At 42.2% G+C, this 26,541-nt stretch overlaps 1 protein-coding gene across 4 annotated transcripts in view; it reads left to right on the forward strand.

Annotated features, from left to right (window-relative positions):
- The first annotated feature begins 9,180 nt into the window (after nucleotides 1–9,180).
- Nucleotides 9,181–26,541, forward strand: part of pou2f2b (POU class 2 homeobox 2b) — a 64,762-nt gene continuing 47,401 nt past the window's right edge. For all 4 annotated transcript variants that reach the window (XM_007550222.2, XM_007550225.2, XM_016670470.1 and 1 more), the window contains exon 1: nucleotides 9,181–10,477. In XM_007550222.2, coding sequence (XP_007550284.1) covers nucleotides 10,378–10,477 — 100 coding nt within the window. In that variant the 5' untranslated portion in view covers nucleotides 9,181–10,377. The remainder of the gene's footprint in view (nucleotides 10,478–26,541) is intronic.

Here is a 26,541-nt window from a genome sequence, read left to right on the forward strand (position 1 = left end):
CTAAGTTTCACTGAGTTAACGCGGCTATGGATGACATGTAAATGATTAGTCTTTTTGCCCTCCAGTGTTGTATGCATATGCGAAATTTCTGTAGGTCCAGTAACATGCATGATGTCTAAGTCATAAGTCAGTGCCTCACCAGCAATGAACCTCACCGCACGTCACTGTTGAATATATAATTAAATACAGCTACTGTGTGCAGTTTAGTAATAAAAATGACACTTCCTTATGTGACTGGTGTCCTAAAGTAGAACATTACAAATAGGAATTTTTTTCAAGAGCAATATATTTGTGTTTGTGGGCCTGTGAATGTCATGCAGTCACACCCATACAGGTGCCTAAAAAGAAGTAATAAATAGTTTTATCATTTTCACAATAGTACCACAAAATATTGCAATAAAACTTAAGTCCATATCACCCAGTCATGGTTCATGCCTCATATCTGTGACAAGAGTTAAAGTATCTTCCCACTTCCCAGTTATGTGCCACTCTGATGGTTTTCAATCCCAGTGAAATACTACATCAACGTTCCTTGATACAATATGCTATTATGCAGAAAAGTTATAACTTTTGACTGGACAGTATCAATTCAACTCTTTGTCCAGTTATTAATTGAATGAAAGGCAGAACCAAACTGAGAGAAATGCTTTATCACACCGTCAAATAGCTACTAAGACAAACTCAAAGTAGTGGACCTTCATTATCAGAGAGTAAATCCTGTTAGCTGTAAATCCTCTCTCTATCAGGTCGATGGTGGGTTTAGGATTTTAAATATTGGGTTGGTCAAAGCCTTTATTTTAGTAGTTTTTCCTGCCCTTTGCACTGGGGCTGGATATGATTAATTTTTGTTTTTGTAAATGTTTGCTTCCACATTTTGGAAATAAGATCGACTCGTCTCCCAGTAGTTGCATGCTAACAAGGTAACTCAAAAAAATTAATATGTGAAGCAGTTAAAACACACACAAAAAAAAAATATTGTAAAGAATTTAAACCAAAAAAAAATTTTTTTTTGCAAAAATTATTTTTGCTTTGTTGGTCAGCTGGATTTCAGTTCTATTTCTCACATCTCTGTGTGTTTGTTGGTTTTCTTCCTAGAATGTGTCTGTAAAATTAGAGCAGATTTGGCCGAACCCGGTGATGAATTTCACTGTCAGAGACAAATTCGAAATAAATCTCTCGCCATGCACTTCCAGCATGTGTCGCACTCTGATAATTTCCACAATATCCTCTGCAACCCCCCTTGGGGGCAGATTTTTTTCCCCCCCCTCTCTCCTCCTGTTATTTCTCTCTCCATCCGCTCCTGTTTGTTTCTGTCCCTGTAAAACGCTGGTTGCTTTACTGAAATACTGCAATGTGCTTTATCTGCCCTCCTTTTCCTCCCTTTTTGCCCCCCTCCACCACCCACCTCCTACACCTTTAGTTGTTGTTGTTAAAGGCGCTACTGCTGCTGCTGCTACTGCTGGTGATGGAGGTGGAAGATGGGGTGAGGAGGAGGTAAAGGGTGAGACGGAGAGGGGAGGGGGCTGGTAGCAAGAAGCAGGCCCAATGACGTGGGTGCGACATGTAACCGTGGTGCAGGAGAGGAAATCAATACATGAAAGGATGAGGAGCACTGGGGTGGATTACCGTCTGGGGCCCTGGCTACAGGCGGACGAGGGGGGGTGTAGATGAGGCCTGTGGGGGTGTGGAGTAAGAGAGGGGGGCGTGCGGGGTGGATTAAGGAGGGCGAGAGGCCAGATTGTCCTGTCCCCTCTCTCCGACATCGCCTCCCCCTGACCAAGTGCTGTTTGAATCTTGACCCTCCTTCCCTTCCTGCCTCCTGTAGAAACTCCCTCGGTTCCTAAACGCCGCTCGGCGCCGCCAGGTGAGCCTCCCGCTCTTCATGGACTCTCACACACAGCCAGAGGACTCCATAATGCCGGGTGAATGCATGGAGCGGCCGCGGCCCGATAACCCTGCACTATCTGTGTGGGGAATAATCGCCTGATATTACCAGTGTAAATTAAAGACTCCCAGAGAGACTGTGTGTTCTCTCCTGTGTGTGTGTGTGGGTGTGTGTGTGTGTGTGTGTGTGTGTGTGTGTGTGTGAGGTCTTCAGCAGGGTGCATCTGCAGCACTGCCACCAACCCAGATAATAAATATCTATTATAAATATCATTATTATTGGGCCAATCTCCCCCAATAACAGAGCCTCAGTGAAAGATGGCACGAGGGACCGAGCTGGATATTGGCAATATATCAGCATTGATTATTGGGGGTGCTGACAGAGAGATGGAGGCAAAGTTAATAAAAACTCATAAAAAAAGACAAGGAATACAGAAAGAACAAGGGCTTTAGCTGGATCAGACGGAGGGAAGAGGGAGTGGACGGTGGAGGTATGCAGGTGGGAGATACGGGCTGCATTTTCTGGCTCTGTATCTGACTCCCAAGTCTTATCTTTCCTGCTGGGTATGTGGTACTTTTTTTTGTGTGTGTGTGTGTGTGTGTGCGCGACTGTGAACCGGCATTGACATCCTCATACTTACATCCACCAGCGGACTCGCGCAACTGCCGCTCTTTCCGCTTCTGTTTGTGTGTGTGTTTTCTTGGAAATTGATTGGATCTCAGTTGGATCTGAACTCTGCAGTTTGGTGTTGGTGAGGGATCCAAAGCCTGCCGAAAACCTCGCACCAACCCACACACCGTCACCCACCGAGATGCACAAACAACACTTACCTGCCCACGTATACACAGACTGAGACGCCAACAAATAAAGCTCATAAAAGCCCATGCATCATATCCATATTATCTTGACAAATCTATACATCATGTCAGAATGTGGTTTTCTGTGAATATTGCATTTTTTTTTCCTGCTGGATGTTATTGGTGCGGTTTTGCGGAGAGGATATGAGACGAGCATGTTGGACGGTTCTTGAGACGGAGCGGGGGGGCCGCAGCGTCCTTCCTAATAGGGGGCCTTGTTAGGTCGCTGACAGAGCCAGAAACGCCACCGTTGGCCCTCTATTGATTCCTGACCAAAGCTGTTATTGATGAGTGAGAATTTAATTCAACCAGCTCGTTTGTCATCGTGACATCACCATTTAACTGTGACCATGACATGGATGCGAACACCCACAACAGAGCAGGGTCGCATGAGAACACACACACGCACGCACTCACACACACACACACGCATGCACACACGCACCAGTTTTTCTTCAAATTAAACTTGGTTCATTTTCCATTTTATGTCTTCTGCACCATTTGCCATAAAACTGATGCTAATTATTCAAATCCTGTTGAAAATCGGTCAAATCAATCATTCAAAAATGAATAAAAGGGCGATTACCAAGAGTGCAATAAACAAAATGACTAATGGATGGCTCCGGTTTATGACTAATGTGTAGCCTGAGGATACTTTTGTCTCCTTTTGATTGGATAAATATTTCATGCAGCGTCCTTCTGACCTACAGCATGGATGTGACATTGAAAGCATGTGGTGGTGAGAAATTGAACAAATTGCTGTTTGTCGTGATGGAAAACCACATGATCAAATACATCTGCAAAGAAAATACTTCAAAAAAATTTAAAAGTGTGACATACTTGAAAAAACATAGATAGATAGATACATAGATAGATAGATAGATAGATAGATAGATAGATAGATAGATAGATAGATAGATAGATAGATCAAATTAACTGTAACAGAAAAGTTTAACAATGCATGTTTTATTTATTGATTAAAACATTATTGTTTATTTTAATATACTGTAAGACTGACATTTTTTAAACAAACTGATTATCGCAATAATAAAGAACCTTTCAAGCATAAAGACAATGATTGATTATTCCAATAACTTGTTTATTCTCGAGATGTGTACACTTTAGAAATGAATATTTTACTTCCTAAGAGTACTGTAGTTCACTTAATGCTAAATTTAAATGCAGCATTTAAAACAAGCAGAAATCAAAAATAACAAACAGTAAAAAATTTTACAAATATATATACATTAACTGATGAGATATGTGCATCCTGAATGTTACAGAAAAATTGGAAGAAATGAAGTTTGCTGATTTTAGAGGAAAAAGTCTCCTGAATTTCTTTGATAAAAGCTTGGATTGTGCAACAAAACTACATGAATTATCTTCAATCTCTGAACTTTGCAGAGAGCATCCACTGTTCAATATTTCATCCATTACTGTATCTCAGAAAAGAATAGAAGCAAAACACCACAAAGAGAAAAAGAGACAATTTTCTATAAGACCGTTTTTTGTGTGTGTGAAAGCACCGAATAGAAAACAATGGAGCCAGATATCATAGGTCTGTATGGATTGTAAGGGGGATCGGCGGGAGGGGGGGACAGTCAGGACAGTCAGTGAGAGCGGTCCAGTGGGGGTTATTGGCTGTAGCGACCCCTCCTGTCCCACCTCAGGGGAGTCCTCCCTGGGACTCCCGGGGGACTGAAGCTCGCTGCGGGGGCCCCATAGGCAGCAGACGAGAAGCACCGACTGGGCTGAAACTCATGATGTGGGCTTGAGACGGACAGATGGACTCAATGTGAGACCGCAGACGGGTGTCATCACCAGGTATCCCCGCCTTTGTGTTGGGGTTTGTACTTGTCAAACTACACGACGCAGTGGAACATGATGAGGGAGATCCGCCTTAATTGGGTTAAAAAAAATACTGATAATTCAATTGAAACCCTCGTTTGCCTCATTCTGCCGGTGAGCGAACGACCCCGAAACTCAGGCAGGTGTTTGAAAAAGGTTTTCATGTCTGGGAGATTACCTGGTTGGCAGTTTTCCGTGTCAGGTGGAGGAAAAAGAAGAGTTTGGCAAGACGAGTGTGTGGAGGACAAACGGGTGGATGCTGTTAGCGCCACCACCCTCACCCCCCAACCCCCGCCCCATTCTCCTCCTCACCTCCTCATCTTCCTCACCCCTTTCCAACACCATCTTATTTTCCCCTCCTTCAATCTCACACACCCTCCCTCCATCCCTCTCTTCCACAGACGCGCACAGCCACACTACATTCTACAAGAAATAATTGCTTTTGTCTGGAAGGAGTGCAGGGAGGAGGGAAAGGGGGCGCGCATGGCTCCCTTTGTGGAGAGAAGGGGGTCTTTGAAGGACAACTAGTCACTTCTCCCTTCCCTCATTTCTTCCTTTCTGCTCTTCTCCTACCTTTTCATTACTCCTCTCTCCCTCCTCTTCTTCATTGGACCTGCGGATGTCATCTGTCATGTGTGAAGCGGAGGGAGAAGGACAATAAAACCGGGTTGTCTTCTGCAGGGGATGAGGCATTTTTCATAATTAAGAGCACGCCAGATTAGTGTGCCGCTCACATTTCTGGCAATTAGGCTGTCGGTTGATGACTGAGTGAACGGGGAACATGGCGATGAGAAGCAAATAACTCACTGCACGCGTCCAATCTCAAGTTCAAGCAGGCCTAATCACCTGCAGATACTAAAACATGCAGCCCTGATGACGGAGGCATGGAGGGAGGAGGTGGAGGTGCTGGTGGAGGAGGAGGTGGGGGGGATTTCTCAGGCCCAACAGGAGCAAGAGCAAGAGCAAGAGCGGGCTCATTCCTATTGATTTGCCCGTATTGACTGTGATGTTTAAAGTATAGATTTTTCTATTTAAAAATCTATATCGACAATAATCTGGTGTGTAAGCGCCCGGCGCTGACTGATGCTGGCCCGTAATTGACAAGCATGTAACACGCCGCTGCAGAGGAAGCGAGGACAGAGGGGAGCTATCCAGGGACGACAGGGGCAGATAGTGATTTTACCTGTAACCCGGGAGCATCGTCAACATTTATTCAAAATACAATCCTGGGGATTTTTCATGCACTTATCAAATTCATGCAGTTCACTCTAAAAAATAATAATAATAATAAAAAAAAAATACATGAAAGAGTTTTTTTCAGCCAAGTTACCTATACGTGCTTCCTGTTTAGAACTGTATTAGGAAAACATGACATTTCAATATTATTTCTATATTTTCCATTTACTACAAGGACTTTCAAATGTTTCCCTCCCTTTTCTCAGGATGTGGATCAGTAAAATCCAACTCACCAGGGAGCATAAAACAGAAACCAAGTGTGTTAAAGCCATGACATATTTAATGCACTACACTTGAAGTATCATAGCCAACAAAATATTGCATCTAATCAGCCCTCCATGATTTGCTGTTGTTGCATGGCAATGGTGATCTGATACATTATGCAGTTGTTCCTGTCTTCTAGCACCAACCTGAAAGTCCACTTTGGTCCACTAAGGAGAGCCTAATGTGGTCAGGAGCAGGACAGGCCAAGATTCTTTGCAGCTCTAAGCAAAATTTGATTTAGAGACGGTTTTTTATCACCAGCAGCAGGACCACAAAAGTCCTGTTTGATTTGTCTCGGAGGTCGGAGCTCAGATCTGGGAGTAACGTGGCACATGAGAAGAACCGGTTCCAGCTCTGGAGCAGAAGCAGTTGGGTCTCATAGTTGTTGTGGTGCCAACTTGACAAAATGCTTTTTCTTTATTTTATGCATTTAGAAACTAAAGTGCTAGTAAACAGTTTATCAAGGCAACACGCACTAGTTATTTGATATATTTATAACTTGAAAAACCTGACTTCCAAGTATAAAAAGAATGAAACATAATATTTAAAGTAAATTGTCTAAGTTGTGTTTTTCTTCTTTTTTTTAATATGTTTTGAAGTGACCCCCTTCAGACAACAGCTACAATAACTATGTCACACAACATACTTTCTGGGTCAGTTTGTTCCTCTGCTGATTTGTACCGAGCTTCATAACGACACATTGCCATTTATTTCTTTCCCATTTCCTTAAAATATAATCAATTTATGTTTTGTACCAACGTGGCCCACCTACACCCTCACATGCCAGTGTGTTTTTCTGTGAATTAAGTATTTTTTATGAATTATAGAAATGCAAAACATTCGATTGCGATTTGGTTACACAACAACCAACACTACAACAATAAGAAAAGAAAACAGAACATTTTTAATGCAGAATTAGATAGTTTGTAATGGGGGACATTTACATTACTTTTGGTTACAAGATCACAAAGAAAATAGTTATTTATTCATTGAATAAAGCAGCGACTACATGAAATGTGACAGCAAGTGGCATAAATAATCAAGCTAGCATAATTAAATTAATGCCACAATTTATCTCAGTATAACTACAACTATTTTTCCATTTTAAGTAAAAAAAAATATTCAAATTATGATCAATTTAAATTCTTTCAAATTTGATGTTCAAAAACCTTTAAGGTAAAAAAAATGACTGAAGGACATACAGTCTGTTTAAATGGTGAGCCAGTGTTGCTTAGCAGTGAAGTTTGTAGCCAAGACCTGGAAGAACAGAGATTTACTTTATTAACCGCTGATGTTCGTTAATTCATTACCCCATTTATCCTCGATGCTTTACATTTTTGTCTTTTTCTACTTCCACTTACTGCAAGTAAACAAACCGTTTCATACCCATGTAACTGAACTACAGGAGAAACTTGTTGTTCTTGTGCCTCAAACCACCACACAGCCATGGTGACGTTTCTACACAGCTAATGCCTGTTGCTGCATTTAAAATACGAACAAGCACCATATTTACTCACATTTAGCTCATCTGAATGCTAAATATCTGTAGTCAAATTCATCACATGTGCTGTATGATGATTAGCAATCACCACTCTGCCTTAAAGTTAAAACTCATTTAATTGTGTATGTAGTTGTACATAAATTCAGGAAGTAAGTTTATTTTTTCCTATAATTAACTTTCATAAGTTATTGTGATAAATAGTCATTAAGATGCTAAAATGTAATCTTTGCATGAAAAGTCTGCTCTGGCTTTGCATTACACTATATTTACATATATTTATTTTTTGTTCTGATTTCATGTTATTATAAAATTTTGTCTACAAAGCAGCCTTACTGGATACAGAACCCCTGTGACCTCTGACCTTTCTGGTCAAAATGCTGGCATTTGTTCCATTTTCTATTGGAAACTAGAGAAAATCAGTCTGCGAAGTATGAATAGAGCCCATTATAAAATCCCTCTAAATGGCCCAAATCTTTATTCCATGTATTGCATTTAACCCCCATAGATTCATGTTTTACTAGCAGTGCAACAATAAATTATCTGTATGAGATAATCTGGTAAGCTGGACCCTCATGTGACATGGTAACAAAACCTGCACACGTAAATAATCATAAACATACTCAGATGGCATGTAATGTAATTTAATTACGACTTTATTTTCTGAAAACCTTTTTTTTTTAAAAAAAAAAAACACTTTATTTTGATTCTGACTCATCAAATATGACCCCAGATCAAAACAAAAATAAATGAGTGATTTCATTTTTCCCCCCCTACAGTTTAAGTAGAAAATAGAAAATAGTTTTACATGTTTACCCCTCAACCGACATAAATGATAAATATATAGAATAAAATGCAATGCAGCTCTGCACAAAGCATTGCAAGCTAATCTTGCTACCAGGAGGTTTCCACTCAACCCCATCGACCGCTCATGCGTCAAGCAATAGAAAACCTCTTCATGGCCCAGGTGTCATATATCTTCTATATTTCTATCTGGTGCTCGTTGCCCTTTCAATGCGTCCCTGGGCAACCTGGTACCTGCCTGCACCTGTTTCGGAAGTCACTCTTGCTGACTGGGGTGGCGCAGCTTAATTCGCTTATTCCTCGGGCCGGCTCTGGACAGGAGCAGCGTGATAACTTCATTATGAGCAAGCCTTGCATCCTGACGGATATCGGCTGTGGTGTAGGTGCCTCTTATGTGGACTTTTGTCCCTTCTCAAGGAGTCCAAACAGTAATGCACTGATCAACGCTGGCATCATTATAGTCGGTATTATTAAGAGGAGGTGGTGTTGGTGGAAGGGTGGGGGGGTGATGGTGGCGGTGCAAAAAAAAAAAATCAATACAGGATACCTTTTGCAGCGGTAGTGAAAACGAGAGAGAGGTGGGAAAGGAGGGGCGGTGGTGGGAGGCGGGAGGAGGGAGGGGGTGAGGGAGGGAGGAGGGGAGGTGCGGAGGTTGGGGGTGGTGATGTGTGAGTAGTAGCGGCTCCTCTCTCGCCTCAATGTTGCGGCCAGCCTGGTGGCAGATCGCTACAATCCTGGAGGGGAGCCGGGTCGAGTGAGCTATCTGGGGGTTCCCAAATTATAACGGGAGGGGGACTAAAAAAAAAGAGACAGGCAAAAATCAAAAAAGAGAGAAAGAAAGATAAAAAAAACAAACAAAAAAAAAACAAAAAACAAAGACACACAGGCGGATGGACGGAGATATAGGCAAGTGTTCCGATAAGACGCGGCACCATGGTCGGATTCTAGAATAGCAACGCCGTCTTGTGTTTTTATTTATTTATTTTTGGTTCCTTTTCTGTTCGTGGGGATTTCCGTTTTTACTATTTATTTATTTAGATGTTTATTTATTTATCTATCGATTGATTGCGTTTTAATTACTGCCTTGTGACAGAGAGCGAAGGAGGAGGAGCGTCAGTGCCATGCGCGCTCGCTGCTGTGTTCTCTGACTCTTGTTTGTTTGTGCCCCCTTTTATTTACCATTTGTTTATACCTATTTATTATTAGATTTAGGAAAGAAAGAAAGAAAACGCTTAAACCGAGCGGTGTTGAATGCGCGATCCGGCGCGTTTGCGCGTATTGGATGAATGTAGACGACTAAGGAGCAGCTAAAGACCAAATATATAAACAATAGCCCCTCAAAATGCATACATCTTAACAACTCTGCGTGTCTTTTCTTGTCCTGTCTTTGTGTTATCTCCGATGGTGTTGTTCTAAGCTGCAAAAGCGAATACCAAAGCGGCGACGCCACAGGAATAGGCTCAGCGACTGTTCTCATGCCTTCTTCACACCTACAGGAACCGCTGAGGAGTGAGAGGGTAAAATAAGCTCCGGGGGCCTCTATGTTTACTCAAGGAGAAAGCTTTAACAGAGCAAAGGTAGTAGAAGGAAGGCGCAGGTGCGTCAGCTTTTATTCTCAGCTTTAATTCTAAGGGAACTTTTCACGTAGCTGCAGATGTCGAGCTCCTCTCTTCCCCGTCTGCGTGCTAGTTACTCAAGGGACCACCCTACGTCTATATAAATATATATCTATATATAAATGCTCTATGCACATTTAGGCTACACCAAAACTCTAATGCATCACACGTGTACATAAAAAAAAGTGCGCAGCCGAGGCTACATGTGCACACATCTAACTGCGAATGTTGTGAGCTCTACAAACCAAATATTCCCCCAAAGCTGTCTGCCAGAGAAGAGCCAGAAGCATCAGAGGAGGACAGACCTTGTCACCCAGCTTGTGTCAGATTATTTGCATCCAAACGAGAAGCAGGAGGAAGAAGAAGATCATGTTTGTTCCCTTGCCGGTGCCGTTCGTCTTTCAGAGAACTGCCCCTGACCTCAGCGCCTGGCGTCTCAAGTCCCCTCTGGCTCTCCGCTCCAACTCCGGTAAGACATTTTTTTTTTTAAATTTGTTTTTATTTTTACTGTATTGTTTTATCTTTCCTCCTTATCCTCCTTGTGCTACACCTCCTCCATGTCGGCCAGCCTTGCAGACCCGCCCCGATGCGCTTGCAGAGCTGGAGGAGCTGTCGGCGCACACACACCCACTTTACACACTCACTTCCCCCGGTCTCCTCTTTTTTTTCTGACCAGATTCCTGTGCACCTTTTGTTTGAATCGGAATTAATTTATCCGTGCATTAAGATAAATAAAAAAAAGATGTATATCCTCGTATTTGCTGTCCAGTCCGATGCGCCGTTACTCCATCCACCCCCTGCGTGTGATGTTTTATTTCCTCTCCGCCTCTGTGCTCCTTTCTCCGGGTATTTCGCTCTCCAGCCTCCGCTCCCCGTCCTTCCCCTCTCCTCCGCTGCCTGCGCCTGAGCCTCAGCCTCCGACTCTCCCCAACTAGACTCTCGGCAGGCAGGGAATATTCATGCCAACTTATCGATCCTGCGGAGATCGATTCCGGGGCCGGTGGAAGAAGTGAGAGGGGGAGACAGAAGGAGAGAGCAAGGTGTACGGAGAAGTGCAACCATGCTGAAGGAGAAGGGAATTACACCCTTTTATTCCTATATTTATTTTTTCGTTTGTTTGTTTTTTAATTGTGTGCATGAGCTTCATTCACAAACATAATCTGTAGGGGAGCCACAGACTAGTATTTATTATTGCTTATTGAGGCGCATGAATGCTCCCATCTTGGCAAGAATCTCCACTTGGAGTGACTGACTGCGTCTCTTTCTGTCCCCATGGCTTGGCTGCTGCGCGGTTGGGAGCGGAGGGAGTGTGGAGTCAAGGAGGAAGAGGAGAGGAAGATGAGGGGGGTTGGGGAGTGAAGCAGTGGCGCCGTCTGTGTTTTATCTGCGCTCATGTGGAAGAAAAGGGACGCATGTTGGGAGCATCCAGACCGGCCTCAGTGTATAAGTGCTGCTGTCAGAGGTGTCTGAGCTCAGTCCAGCCTGGTCTGGTTTCTAGGCATCCAACAGATTCTTCTTTCTGTCTCGTTTGTGGACGAATAAAAAGCAAAAACTAGTTCAGCAAAATGTTGTAATAGTAGATCTCCATAGCTTGTGAAGATGGCCTGAGGTATAAGCAAACTTTGAACCTGCATAGTTACACAAATGCACAAGTTTTATGCAGTTGCCTAAAACTTAAGAGATGCCATCAAAAGTTTTATTTAATTAAGTGATTTATTTTAAAAGTGAAGCTAAAGTTACAAAACCCGACGACACAGTGTGTTGTAATCATTTCAACGGTTTTGGTTTACAGGAAAATGCGCCTCTCCACAAGGAGAGTACTCCACAAAACGCTGCTGCTGCTAAAAAAAAAAAGCTAAATGTTCACAGAGCGCTGTATGCTAGCATGTTCATGGAAAGTTAAGTGGAAGGAAAAAGGCGTTGTAGAAAAAGATGAACAGTTAATTTGTGATTGCCATTAGTTGTAAGATGTAACCATCAAAATGGCAATAAAAGCTGGAAACATCTCGAACTTCACTTTTTGAAAACTCTTTAATGATATTCTAAATTATTAAGACGCATGTTGCCTTTGATTTAAATTAGCTTTTAAAGGGACAGTTCAAAATTTTGGAATTGAGGTTGTGCTAAAAGACTATTATTTTACCTTCAATATGCCATTCCACACTTTCAGTAAGTATAATGATGCACTGGTCATATGTGTTGTTATGTGCATCCTTGCTGCAGGTAAATAGTTCAGTGTTATTTATAATTGTTTTAGACATGAATGACAACAATTCTCTCCATGTCATGCACTCACACACTAAATGACCTTTTTCACAAATAGAGGTGTTACAGTATATATAGTAAATATAAATCATATATTAAACAGATGCAACTTTTAGGATATTTTCATGCATGGCAGCCATCTTGGAAGCTGAATGTGGGGCTTCTTGGCAACTTCCAGCTTCACTAGTTATAACTCTGGTTTCAGTGGGGCGTTCTTATTTTGTTTTGGACTGGGAACCGAAAGAAATTTAAATTTCCCATAAATCCAGACTACTTTGACCCAGAGGCTGAAGAGCAAGATAGCTTTTTTCTAATGTGGGGAAAAAAATTGTGAACTATTTCTTTAATGGCACAACGAAAACAAGCCGTCCCAAATTCCTAGTATCGCTTTTAGAAATCTGTTTCGACTCATTTCATTTTGGAGACAGCCGGTTTCACCTCTCACTGCAACCAAGACAAAAGGACAAGTGATGGAGATAAAGAGAGAAAAACAGCGTGCAGGGACGAGAATGACCTGTTACCTGCCATTTCTCCAGAGACGTACACAAAGAGGAGAAGGGACAGATGTTGGAAGGAGGGCGAGGCAAAGGGACCCGCGGGGAGGAGTTTTTGCGCTCCAAGTGTTGAAAAATGGCAAATGTCAGAATGAGATACAAAAGAAAAAAAATGTGGAAGGAGAGGGAGAGAGAGAGAGAGAGAGAAAAGAGAGAATCACGTGAAAGCGAGTCAGATGACAGAGTGAAAAACGAGGAAGGTGAGGAAAACTCAGTTTGAGCTGGAGAGCTGAGGATAAACCACAGATGAGCCATTATGTTGCGGCGTCCCAGGCCGTGGCCTTGCATCTGAATAAGCAGACAAACGGATGGGGAAGTTTGCGCAGGCAGCTGGGCTCCTTGGACGAGGGGGATGACAGTGATTCACAATGCTATGCTGATTTTATTCTGTTTAGATAAAGCAGAACGGCGCAACGTCCTTCTTGAAAAATGCGGGGTTTGTTGCTGCAAGGGTGCTGGGTTGATTCACAAACCCCCGGAGTGAAACGAGACCGGGAACACGAGGAAACGAGACGTTGGGCAACAAATTAATACTGAAACCAGCTAAACAGTAAATCAGCTGACATTTTAAAGATGTTTAACATTTGAGCTTTAATGCTTCATAGCTTTTGCTCTGTGAATGTACTTTTGTCACCGACTTTCTCATATCTTGTCATGTTACTACCACAGACTTTAATGTGTTTGGCCAAAAACAATTTGTAGAAAAGTGGAAGAAAAAGGGATACATGTGATTTTTACTAATGAAAAATTACAAAAGTGTATCAAGGATTTACTCTGAATCCCCCTAAAGAAGTGAAACCTGATGGCTTCAGAAGTCAACTTGTTGGTAAACAGAGTCAAAATGTGTGTAATTTAATCTCAATATGAATCCAGCTGTTCTGTGAAGGCTCCAGATGTGGAAAATTGACGTTTGCAGACACTCTGTGAGCTCTTTGCAAAGAGAAAGAGTTTTTTTTTTTTTTTTTTTAAACTTCAGTTCAAGCAGGTAGCAACAAACTCCAAATCTGTTACTTGCGTAAAAAGGGGGTTCTGCAAAGTGTTGATTCAAAATGTCTACATACAAATGCAGGCCACACGTATTTGATTTTTATTCATAAAACGTAACTGTGGTTCGCTTTCCCTCCACTGCAAAAGGATGCTCTGCTTTGTGTTTGTCTCCCACAGCGAATCTCAGTGAAATGCACTCAAGTTTGCGATTGCGACGTCACAAAGTGTGAAAAAGTTCAGGAGGATGGTGACACTTTTGCAAGGCATTCAGATTTCCCGCGTAGTCGGTGGGCTTTTGACTTGCGCTCTCGGTTAACTTGTCTCTTTGACTGGTGGCAGCTACTTGACTCCTTTGCGTCAGAGCTTTGTGCGGGGTCAGAGGTCACAGCGGCAGTGTTAGACTCAGCCCCACCTGACCCTCGTCTGCCCCCCTGTGTGTTCGTTCTCTTTTATGTTACAACAGGCCTCGAGCACTCATGCACAACCCCTGTGGGGGCTCTCACACACACACACACACACCCACACACACACACATCGTCATGAAACAGACAAGCCATCACATACAGTAGCATAAAACAAGCGTGTTAGACCCTTTTCCACCTGGATGGCGAGCTGCTGTAACCCATCCAGGTTTTGTTCTATTTTTAATGGCACCGTGTCTGTGAAAGGTACAGGTCAGTGGCACCGCTGTGTGAACTACCTGTGTGTACGTAGTAAAGTGGTTTGTAGAGCCATCAGCATTAACCGGCGTATGAAAGTTTAATGGGACATAGAGGAGAAACCGGTGAGTTTCCCGCACAGTGCTGGGCTTGCTGGGATATGATATGATGGGGCCAAAAACTGCCTTTTTCCTCACACACTCATAGATTCAGTTCATCTTCACTATGCACTCTCTGTCACACACCATTAGCCACCGTTTCCTACAAGGCTGGCTCTCTTTCACGGATGCAAGCTCTTACACTTACAAATGGGTTTCAAATTTCAGATTTAAAACGTTGTTTTTTTCTTTTTCTTTGCTATATTTCTTTTTCTGCTTTTATCATTTAATGACATTTAGAGACATTTTTGCTGTGCAGTTCCTCCAAGGTTTTTATTTATATGACAAATTAAAAATTTGACCTGAATCCAGTACAGATCAGGATTTTCCTGACTGATACAGATTTCAGTTTTTTTTTTCTTTGATTCAGTTTTTTTTTTCCAGAAAGCCATAAATGCTGATATGAAGTCAACACATTTCCATTTACACTCGTCACATTCTTGCTGTAGAAGTCTGAGCTCCACATTTCGTTGTGCAGAAATTTGCTTCAGAGTCTTTTCATATTTTGAAATTCTTTTGAGCCTTTTTTCTCTAGGCTTTCCAAAGCCAAACTCTGGCTCCTTTGGTTCCTTGCATCCAAACTCAGGCCATATTTCTACTCATATAAGATGATTTTGCCTTAATTTAAGAGAGACAACAGTCAGGCTTTTACACACTGATACCTTTCTCAGTTTTTTAAGGACAATAATGTATAAAAGAGACATAAATGACAAAAATTGCAACAAAAAAATGCTCTCTTTTAGCATCAAAACTGAAAACGTGCCTTGTTAAATGATTGGATCTCTTAGTTTAAATGCATTCCCCATTTTTCCACCAATCAGAGCTAGTCAGTGAAAACTGATGAATTCCAACCTCTGGTTGATTGATTGGTGCATCTCATTCTTCAGCACAACTCCTTCTTTTGCTCATGTTTTTTTGTCCTTTCGTTTATTTACTTGCAACATGATGTAAGGGTCATGCATGCATCCGCTTTATGTGTGTGCATGCGTGTGTGTGTGTGTGTGCATGTATGTGTGTGTGTTTAATGAAGAGGGAATAAGTGTGTACATGTATGAATACGTGTGCAAACTGGTGTGTGCAGGTATAGATTGGCTTGTGGAGGGGGAGCGTGCAAGTCGCAGTGTTAACATGATTGCAAATGACAAAATGTCAACCTGGGTTTGTTAGCAACATAATGGGGAATCAATAGACACGAGAAAGATGTCAATACTACATGCTTTATTGCATTAAGCTACCTCTCTCCTCTTCTGTGGCTCTCTCCCCGCCCTCTCCTCTTCTTTTCCCATTTCTTTCCCACTCTCTGCTCTCTGTCACAACCCGAATCCCTCTCACTCCCTCCGCTCCGCTCTGCTCTCCCTGTGGTAGTAGAATTAGATTGCAGTTTATGAGGCAGCCGTGGAGTCCTGAATGTAGCACACTTATGTCAGGATGCTTCAGCAGCTAATGGGCTATCAGTTGGTCTATATTAGTTTGACAATGTGACAAGACCCAAAGTACGCCGGAGGCGGGGTGGTTTATGTTTAGCTGATGTGGAATGACTTAGCCATGGAAGTCGGGATCGGATTTAATTTTAAAATGGGTGTATGGCGATACAAGCATGTAATCATAGCCGCTCTAATTACAGCGACTTCATGCTCCTGAAATACTCGCTGGGAGTTAAACCTGTTATGTGGTTCTGGATTAATCCACACAGATTCAGTCTGAGACTGTATATAATGACACCATTAGTAAAGATGTCTTATTTGTTTCGGAGCACAGTTAATCCTATTAACGGTTCACCGCTTATTGGATTTGCACAGGTGTGCACATACAGCAGCAGGGCAGAAAATACACATGACTCTGGGTAATTGTGTGTTTGGTGGTTGACACTAATATAGTATTAATGCTCATTAGCTGCATTAGTAGTATTAAATTTCCCTTAAGAACCACAGGAATCAAGATGCATACATATAAGGGGCATTTTAATATGCGTTTTTGTCATGTTACAACTACAAACTTCAGTTTATTTTATCAGAAATGTGTGTGCTAAATCAATACAAAGTAAAGTACAACTGTAAACGTAAAGAAAATGACCAGTCTTAAGTTATACATTTTTGTGGCTCTTATTTGCAGTATTCAGAAAGTAAATGGGCAGAGAAAGAAGAGAGTAAATGAAGCAAAAGTCCTAAAGTTTGGAATCAAACTCTGGATTACTGCTTCAAAGCTCTGTATGAGGTTCTCACTCTACCTCTACACAGCACAGTGGTGGCAGCATGATGATGCGGTGGTGACTTTTTCAGCCTGAACAGGAAAGCTGGTAGTAGTTGATGGGCAGATGATACAGAATTAGTCCTGGAAGTAAACCTGTCAGAGGCAGTGAAAGACTTGATAGGTGGAGGTTCTCCTTTCTACAACACTAAACATACAGCCAGAGCTACATCAGTTTAAAGGATAGTCATGTTTCTGAACGGTCCAGTCAAAGTCCAGGTTAAAATTCTGTGATAAAACTTTTAAAACTGATGTTCACAAATGCTCTCCATCCATTCTGACCAAGCTTGCCTAACTTTGCGGAAAAGAATATTTAAAAAAAAAAAAATTCAGTCACTTGGTGTTTAAAAAGAGCAAAACGTGTCATATGAAGATTTGATTTGGCAGTGGAGAGAGACAAGCAACACACATTCAGATTTTTACTTTACTAAAAATAATAAACTGGAAATCACGCATCCTTGACCCCTCAACACTTTGTGCTGGTCTATCACATAAACTCCCAATTAAATCCACAGAATTTTGTGGTTGTAACATGGAAAAAGGTGAAAAAGTTCAAGCGATGTGAAGACGTGCGAAGGGAAAGTGACCTTTACAGCCACGCTTTAAATGTCCATACCTCCACAAAGACACTTTGAAGCGCACGCAGCTGGACGTCATTAAAAAAATATCACTCACCGACCTCGACGAGCTGCATCTACAGCCTGATTAGCTCTGAATTTGTTTGCCGAATCGCTGCAGATGCATTTTGTGGTGCTGGCCGATGTGTGTCCGGTGAAATGAAGTCCGACGTTTGCCCCAACCAGGAGCTGGATGAGCGGGCCACTTAATCACACCCCGAGACCTTAATCAGCTGAAGAACACACACATACACACAAGGATGGAAGAAGAGTGTGTGGTATGTGGTGAGGTGTGCGCAGTGGAGTTAATCAACACATCAGCAGGATTAAACACATACAAACCTCCTGACTCCATTCTAGATATTGATTTATACTCCTTTCTCTGGTTCTTGCTCCCATTCCTCGTCTTTCTCTCTCTCTCTCACTGTTTCTCTCGGAGCGTCTCTCTCCGGCTGCGTTTGGATGCTTGGTCAGAGGTAGAAGCTCTGCTATCAGGGTTTGAGTGGACGTCTCAACAGGCTGCCAATCACAAACCTCAAACTATCAGGAAGTCCCAGTAACTGTTTCTAACACTTTATTAACTTATTAAAGATATTATTTAAACACAGTTTACTCTTAATGTCCTCCCTGGGAGGTTGGGACCAAATTTCAGATTCAAAATATGAAATTATTCAAAATAGAGCAGCTGGTATTGTGCTTTGCTGTCATTACTTTACAAGTGTTAGAAAACTGCATAATATGTTGGGATGACTTTCTCTTAAAGCTAGATTAAACTACTCTCTACTCGCATTGAACATCTGTGATTTCATTCAAAATATATAATTTAGCCATTTTCACTTTACTAGGCATGCTGTTAAACAGAAATGCATTTTTACAAAAGTTAGAACTAATGTACAGAAGAGAACTGTTCTGTGTTATGAAACGCCAGCATATGTTATATTTAATGATAGTTAAAAAAAAAATTAAAGGACAAATATTTAAGTTTTCTGCAGACAATGTAAGCTCCTGGTTGTGAGTTGGATATATTGCGCCAACAGTTAATTATGTGTTTTGTTTTGTTTTGATTTAGTTTCTAAAACAGTGTTTTTTGGGGGGGGTTTTGTGATGCAACTCATGTGACGCGTGGATCACTGTAAGAACAGCGGCAGCACTGATGCAGCTAAATGTGGATGGCAGCACTGATGCAGCTAAATGTGGAACTAAACTAAGCTAAACTGAAGCTAAATCTATTTTCTCTTCCCGCTCTTTTACATCGGATTGGAGTTGCGTGTGTACTACTTTCCTCCTCTTGCTCCTACATAAGGGCTAAATTTCATGCATATTCTTCATGCACAATGTGCAGCATCTGCAGAGATGACTGATTTACAGACTACCAATTGTGTTTCCACCGACCGTTGTCTTCTTTTGTTGTTGATTGCTACGGGCTGTCACCTCCGCCACCCGGCTCATGTGCCAGTACATTTAGATAATAAAAAAGACCAATAAAACGCAGGGGTTTGATTGGGTGTCTCCCTTTTAGCCCAGCGGAGCAGGAGGCCTAAATCAGAGCCCCTTCTCGCCCATTTCATTTAGCTGATAAGATTTATGGTAATGAAGAGGTCCTATTAACCTCCGGGGTTCCATCGCATGTCCTTCAGGGTGCAGGCGGATGAGAGTGCTCAGCGTTTGGGGTTTTCAAACCAGCGGTGAACGTGTCTTCCAGAAGCTATGTCACATCACTGCAAATGCATACACATTCACACACATCCACAGGCAGCAGAGAACCCCCCACCCCCCGACTCCCCTAAAAAAAGAAAAGAAAAGAAAAGCACTGCAGCCCTTTGAGAGAGCTGAATGCATGTTTAATCTCCATTCTCTCTTTTTTCTTCTCGGCGTTTTCCCCGCTCCTGATCCCCTCTATCCTTCCTGCTCTCTGTCCTTCTCTCAGCAGGAGCATTCTGTTCTGAAATTAATCTGTTGTACTTCACCACCTCTTCTGCTTCTCATTTCCCTCCCTTGTGCAGCTCCTCTCACGCCTGTCTTTTCAAAAACTGCATAAACTTTTGTTTTTATTGCAGCTGCAAAAACGTGACGGTCTTTAGCAATTATTTGTTCGCTTTTAATCCATAACAGTCTTTGTTGCCTTGCAAAAATATTCACATTCTTTGCCTTTTTTAAAATTGTGTAACTTTACGACTACAAACTTCAGTGTGTTTTATTAGAAGTTAATATGATGGACCAACACAAATAGTGCATAGCTGGAATAAATCTGGAAGAAAACTGAACCAAACGTACCGAGCCTCTGTGAAAATGAGCTTTCAAGTTTCCCCTCTGTTGGAGTTGGGGTCCAGACTTTGACTGGGCCATTCTAACACATGAATATGGTTTCATGCCAGTGTTGCTCTGGCTTGTGGGTCATTTTTCTGTTTGAAGGCGACCCTCTGGCCTAGCCTCAAGTCTTTTTCAACCTCTAAAGCCTGGTTGATTTTTATGCCGATTTTCTGCCCAATCTTCGTCTTCCTCCAGTCTAAAGGTCACGCCGATTATCGTGATGGCTCTTTAGATAATCGTAGGAGATATTCCTGCTCTGTGTGATGTCTTAGGACTGATCTGGTTTGCTCAGAAGGATGTCTGGACCGCTATGACCTCAAATCGTAGGGATATTGAACATGCCGGATTGTCTTGGTCTGATATTTCGGAGTGTGAGTTGTTCCCCGTGGACGCAGCCTCTTGAATGTGACCTGAAGCCAGACAGAAAGCGAAGTGACAGAAACATGGAGGGGAATCCAAAATACATAATAATAATTAAACCCTCACCTATCAAAAAACTATATACGTCTTCAACTAACACATTTTACTTTTGAGTCATTGTTTCTCTTAAAAATAAGCCACAAACCATCGCCTTTGCTTCTTGTATCGAGAGGTTTTGTGAGATTTTCTTTCTGGCAGCTGAAATGTTTGTGAGTGAAATCTCCTTGTGTCTGTCATATCTATGATTTGTCTTCGTCGTGTGTGGAGCCTCTGAGGTTTTGAAAATCAGTGCAAAGTATTAAAATCTTGCCCTTTTAACCAGGCAGAACAGTTTTTCTTCCAGGATTGCTTTGTGTTTACATAACGACTAGTTTCTCTGTCTCTTCTGAAGATAAGCATCCCCGCACCATGATGCTGCCACCGCTGTGTTTTAATGTGGCAGTAGTGTTTTCAGGGTGATCGGCGCATCTTCTTGCATGGTTTGCAAACATAACTTTTTAGAATCATCGTATCTGATTATTCTGGTTACTATTTATATGTTCAAGCTACATTTTTCAGATTTTTATTTGACCAACCCGTAACTTAAAATCTAGATGCTGTCGAAATAAAAATGTTACACTTTGCCCGCCGTCTTAATACACTTGTGGTATTAACTGGTTGTCCGGAAATATTACCGAGCGTGGAAAAGAGGGGAGGTGTCTTAGGATGTTAGAGGGAGGCACAAACCCCTCCCTCCTCTGTACAAGGGTGGCACCCCTCTGTCCCTTTGTCTGCTTGTAAAAAAAAAAATAAAAAAACACAAGGGGGGACGAGGGAGGAGGCGCAGAGTAGGGGCGCCGAGGGAGTGACTAAGTGACCCCTCTCTCCCCTCTCTTTTGACGCGTCCATGTTCTGTCCATTTTGTCCCTCTCCCTCTCTTTCATCCTGTTTCGTTCCCCCAGTTTTCAGCCTGGTTAAGTCGGCCTCGCGTGTCCTGGCCCTCTCTCCCTCGCGCTGTCCTCACATCTTCTTGGGAGTGGAGGGGGTGGGGGACACCAGCCTTGTTGCCAAAGTGTCTCTAGGACACATTAAGGCCCATAAAAGCCTAGTCTGCCGTCGCACTCTTAACCACCAGTCAGAGGTAGTGTGCAAAAGTGACTTTAAATGAGTCTGTGATTACCTTGGAACATGGGCACATGCTGAAGTGGCCAAGAGAGTGTGAGACAAGGCCAAAGCATCGTGGCAAGAGACGGAAAGTGCATTTCTCTGCTTTGTTTCTTGAATCCCGTGCGGAAGATTGAACAGGAATTAATATTGGTTTCCGCCGTAGCTAAGAGCTAAAAAGGCCGGCTAAGTGGAAGAAGCGGTGATGGGCCTGAAATCTCCCTCCCCCACGTTGCAACCTGCTTGTCCCTTCCCTCCCCTTCACCCCGGCCTCCTAATTGGCCACATGCTGCCATGAGTGACAAGTGTAATCATCAGTCAAATTATGATGCGAAAAGGAGGAGGAGGAAGATGGAGGTAGGAGAGCGGAGCAGCAGAAGGAGGTTGGGGGGCAGGAGGAGGCGATATGAGTGGGGGGTGAGTTTGAAAGGATGCGCTTTGATCAGAGGCAGAGAGGGGGCGAGTGGGCAAACTGACAGAGCAACATGGAAACCTGCTGTCCACACACCTGCTGCTTCAGAGATGGGCAGCATTAGCACCCTCAGGACCTCACAGTGGAACAAAACAGCACCGGAAAAACCCACAGCAGCGGATCAGGAGAACACAGTTCATGCTAAATAGAGTTTAAATAGTGATTTATTATTCGCATTAGAGTGTTTACAAAATGCACCCAGAATTTGCACTTTTCAGACTTTTTTCTGTGCATTTATATTGGTATGTCTTGTCTGTTCTTCATATTTCATAACTTCTTTTTTGTTTGTAACTCAGTTTTTATTATTTTAGCACAAATGACATTGTAAAATGTCACATTGTGACCTCAAAGTTTCCCAAAAACCCCAAACCCTCTCACAATAAGTATCGCCAACCCTACACCCCCATCATCCCCACTCACCACCAGATGCTTAATCATCCGAGTCACAACAATAGTTTTACGAAAAAATGAATAAATAAGGAAAATAACGTTAAAAAAATACAGATAAAATCACATAAACCCCTGAAGACACATTCAACATTCAATCTGATGCCCTTTTATAGGAGCTTATATGAAAAAATAGCAATTACAATCAGATCTCTACAATTAACACTTTGAACTTCCTGATTTTGAACTGTCGAGGTTTTAGCATCATCAACTTCAGCTGAACACAACTCTGAGCAACAAACATTCAGAAAGTAACAGTGTCTTCAGTCAGAGGCTTCTTCAAATTCACTTGAATACAGTCTGCTACATACTCTCTGCCAACGCCCATCACTATTTATAATAACTGAAGAATTTGAATTAATGCTTTACAACACCATTTAATTTCCCTTTGGGAGAAATTAAGTATTTCTGAGTTTGAAGTTGAACCAGCGTTCCACTGAAAGATCACGAGGTGGACGCCACATCTTAACCACTAATTGTTTTTCACAGTTTTTTCCAGCCATCCCTCATTCGTGGGTGTTTGCTACGACAGAAAAGCTGGAGTCATCTTTTTTTTCTCATGTAAAACTCTGAGACAAATGTAACAACTTGACAATAAACCATATTTAGATTTTAAAACTCCGGCTTGTGGCACCAGCTCGGTCTTTGTTTTCCTGCTCCGCTACGTCAGGCCATGTTGATGTCACATTTTTGCTTTAGCTGGTCCCAGAGAGCAGATGTTGGCTTTCCAGCCGGCTAACGAGGTTCAGAGTAATTAGAAGTGCTGATGAGGCGCTTTGATTCTCCGGCTGTGGCGGCCGTCTCATTAGCGGCTAGCTGTGGCTAGCGCTGCAGCAGTCACATCCTATTAGGCGGCTCAATGTACTCTGTGAATTAAGAGCAAGAGATTAAGAGGAGATGAAAACGGTCTGTGTGTGCACACACAAATACATATGCACACATGCACACGCGGAGACAGATGACTCAGAGTGCTTTGAAAAGATCAGCAAAGTTCACATCTGCTCACTCCTGTAATGAGACTGGAACCAAAACTATCGTAGACAGTTTCACTTTACCTTCGTTTATCCCACTGGTTCACAAACTGTTCAGCTTTCCAACCTCAAAATAGCAGAGGGAGGAAGCGACCTGTGACCCCAACTACCAGATGAGCCTGCAAACTTTACTGCTCAATTAAACTGGAACACAAGCTGCAAATATGTTGTCATATTTGCTTCATTTTCTCAGTTTTTCTCACTTAAACAAGTAAACTGCCAAGCAACCAAGTAGCAGAGGTGTAAATAAATCCTGACATAATTCTCATTGAATTAAATTAATCTGTCATATGGATTTATGATTTTTTGCATTTTCATTGCTTAGTCATATCATAACAGTTAAATTATAGTTTTTGTACATTTATATTGGACTTGTTTGTAGTTATATTGAATTTCTAATTAGAATAAAAAAAACATACTTCTTTAATATAAATGTCTTTTAGCTGTAGATGAAATAGCTACAGCTAAGTCATCATCACTACTTATAGTTAAGCCAAGAAGTATTCATACCGAGCCTCTGACTCAAAAGGAAAAGTAATTCTCAAAAGATAAAAAACAATGTATAGAAACTATATGTTGTGAGAAAATATTTTATCTGTTTATTTTTCATTTTATTAAAAAAAGATGTAAAAAAATTATCTGTACCTTTCTCAATAATGACTGGCTAATTTTGTCCATAATCTTTTATTTTAACATTCACTGCTACTGATGGGACTTGAGTATTTGTGTGCTTTTTATGAGAACAACAAAGATTTTGTAGACGGATATATACTTTTTCAAAAATGGTGTGAATGTTTTGTCATCATAATTTGACAATATTACACTTTTTATGCTTTAATGCCTGCAACGCACCAGTAGGTCAACATTAGACAAATATAAACTCAGAGGAATAAACTCCTGGTTCTTGGGAACTCCAGAGATTGTCCTAAAGCAGAGATTAACTTATGTTTTATCAATTGTTTTACTCTTTTCTCTTGCGTCATCAACATCTTCAGCTTATAATTAAAGTTTAATGGAAACAGAATCTGGACAAAGTAACATATAAATTCTTGTGTAGGAATGGGCAAAATGGGCTTCTAAGTCATATTCTCCAGATATCCAGTTCACATGTGTAGAAAAAAATCCTCTTTGATAAGCATTTTAATGATATCACCAGCTTCTTTTTGCGTATTTAAAATGTTGTTTTTGAAAATAATCTGCCCTAACGTTGGCAGGACTTCTGATTGATGTGCTTGTTTTACATACAAAAAAAAGAAATACTGCAAAACGGTCTTACTTCTTCCTAGATTTTAAAGCGTTTCCTTGAAATTACAGAAAACAAAAAGACAACCTTGAAATCGTGTTCCCCCGTCGTGACTGCTCGTCATCAGCGCCCTCCTCTCCACGGTTCCCTTCCTCTCCTTCTGTCTCTTGTCGTCTTTTGTGTGATGGAGTGATTATTGAGGACGTGGCTCCTGTGTTTAACACTGGTTGATGAAGTCTGCCTTTGTCTGTCTGCGCTAACCTGTCGCAACCGGGACATCGCTTATAGCAAAATCAATACACAGAGTAGAAGAGAGAGGCCAGGCGAGGGAGGTATGGAGGAAAAAGAAAAGGTTGGAGATGATGGGTGGGAAGACGGGGCTTTTTTTAGTGTGTGTGTGTGTGTGTTGGAGGTAGATAAATGCTGCTATCAGATGGACAACTGTAAGCAGATTTAAAACTGGAAAAGGGCAACGTGAGGAGAGCAGGGCATTTATATGTATATGTTTGTGGAGCCTGTCGATGGCCTTGACCCAGGTGACTGTTTGCATCACTTGTGGTGTGAATGCAGGCGGTTGTGTTAGTCGCAGCCCCTATCTGTTTTCATCGTCTTCCGATCCCCAGAGCTGAAAGCGGTGTGAAGAGGAAAAGGGGGACCATTGAGAAAGGGATGGGATGAGGAAAAGGAAAAACAGAGGTGTGTGTGTGTGTGTGTTTTTGTGTAAAGGGTAGAAGATCGAGGGTGGGGGGGGGGGGGTGCTGGCTGTTGTGTGAGAGAGGCACAGCTGGGAAATGAGAAATGCAACCCCCCTCTCCATACCACTACCTTGTACTCACATATCCAGGGCGCGCACACACGGACACACGATCCCCATCTCTTTATCCTCCCCTCAGGAAAGATGGTTTGGAGGTGCTGGTGCTGAAGGAGGAGGAGGAGGAGAGGTGGAGGGAGGAGAAGGGAGAGGCATGGAGAAGGGGACAGATAGGGGCATTAAAATTCATGGCTCCTTTTTTTTTATTTTCCCTGCTGAAAATCAATAGTGTTTACTATGAATGAGTGGAACAGTGGACAACAGTGGTGCCGGGGGGACACGGAGAGGGAGAGAGAGAGAGAGAGAGAGAGAGAGACGGAAAGAGGGGAGGATGAGGAGAGGGAGGAGGAGGGGTGACTTTATTGCGATAGGCAGAAGCACCAGAGGCCAAGGTTAAAGACTATCCGGGGCAGAGAGACAGAAAGAGATAGCAGTGCAAAGTAAATTCACTTGTCTTCTAAATCAGACATATTGCCCCCGTGAATGCATATTTATCGTCCTCTGCCATAACAATGTAATGCAAACCACAGTTTTTCATGCTGAGGCAATATCAATTGTTCCACCTCCTGTGCTTTTTTCCTGTTTTTATTTTATTTTTTATTTTATCTTCCCACTCCTCGTTTCCCGCTCCAGCCAACTCTGAGTCTGTGTGTTAATTGGAAGCGCACAAACATCACTGACACGGTTTCTAGCAGACAAACACCAAACTCCCCCCCCACACACACACACACACACACACACACTCTGAAGCTGGCTCACACTGAGTTGTTCAGCAGCCTTGACCCTGTTTCTTGCAGCCGAAAGCCTGGAAGTTCAGGATGGCTTACCAGTGTTTTGATTAAGCACTGTGTGTGTGTTTCACACCGCTTGATCAAAGTACTTTTTTTTTTTATCTGTTTTTAAACTAGCTATGTCTCCAACGTGCTTCAAAGCAGGCTAAAGCTTTCAAAGCAGCTTCTGCAAGCAAAGTTTTGTCAGCAACTATACCATTAGACCAAACATAACACACAACTATAGGACACAAAGTATTTCCATGTTGAATTACTTTTTAACAGAGTCTATTGTTTTCTGTTTTTTTTTTTTTTTCAATCTTGTCTCGACGTATCGGCTCGGCCGTCTCGTGCGTACCTGTGCACACGCCGGGGGGCTCGTGCCTTCTCGCGCGTGTC

This window comes from Poecilia formosa, unplaced genomic scaffold (genome assembly GCF_000485575.1).
Source record: "Poecilia formosa unplaced genomic scaffold, Poecilia_formosa-5.1.2 Scaffold34, whole genome shotgun sequence".
In the NCBI taxonomy this organism is placed as follows: domain Eukaryota; kingdom Metazoa; phylum Chordata; class Actinopteri; order Cyprinodontiformes; family Poeciliidae; genus Poecilia; species Poecilia formosa.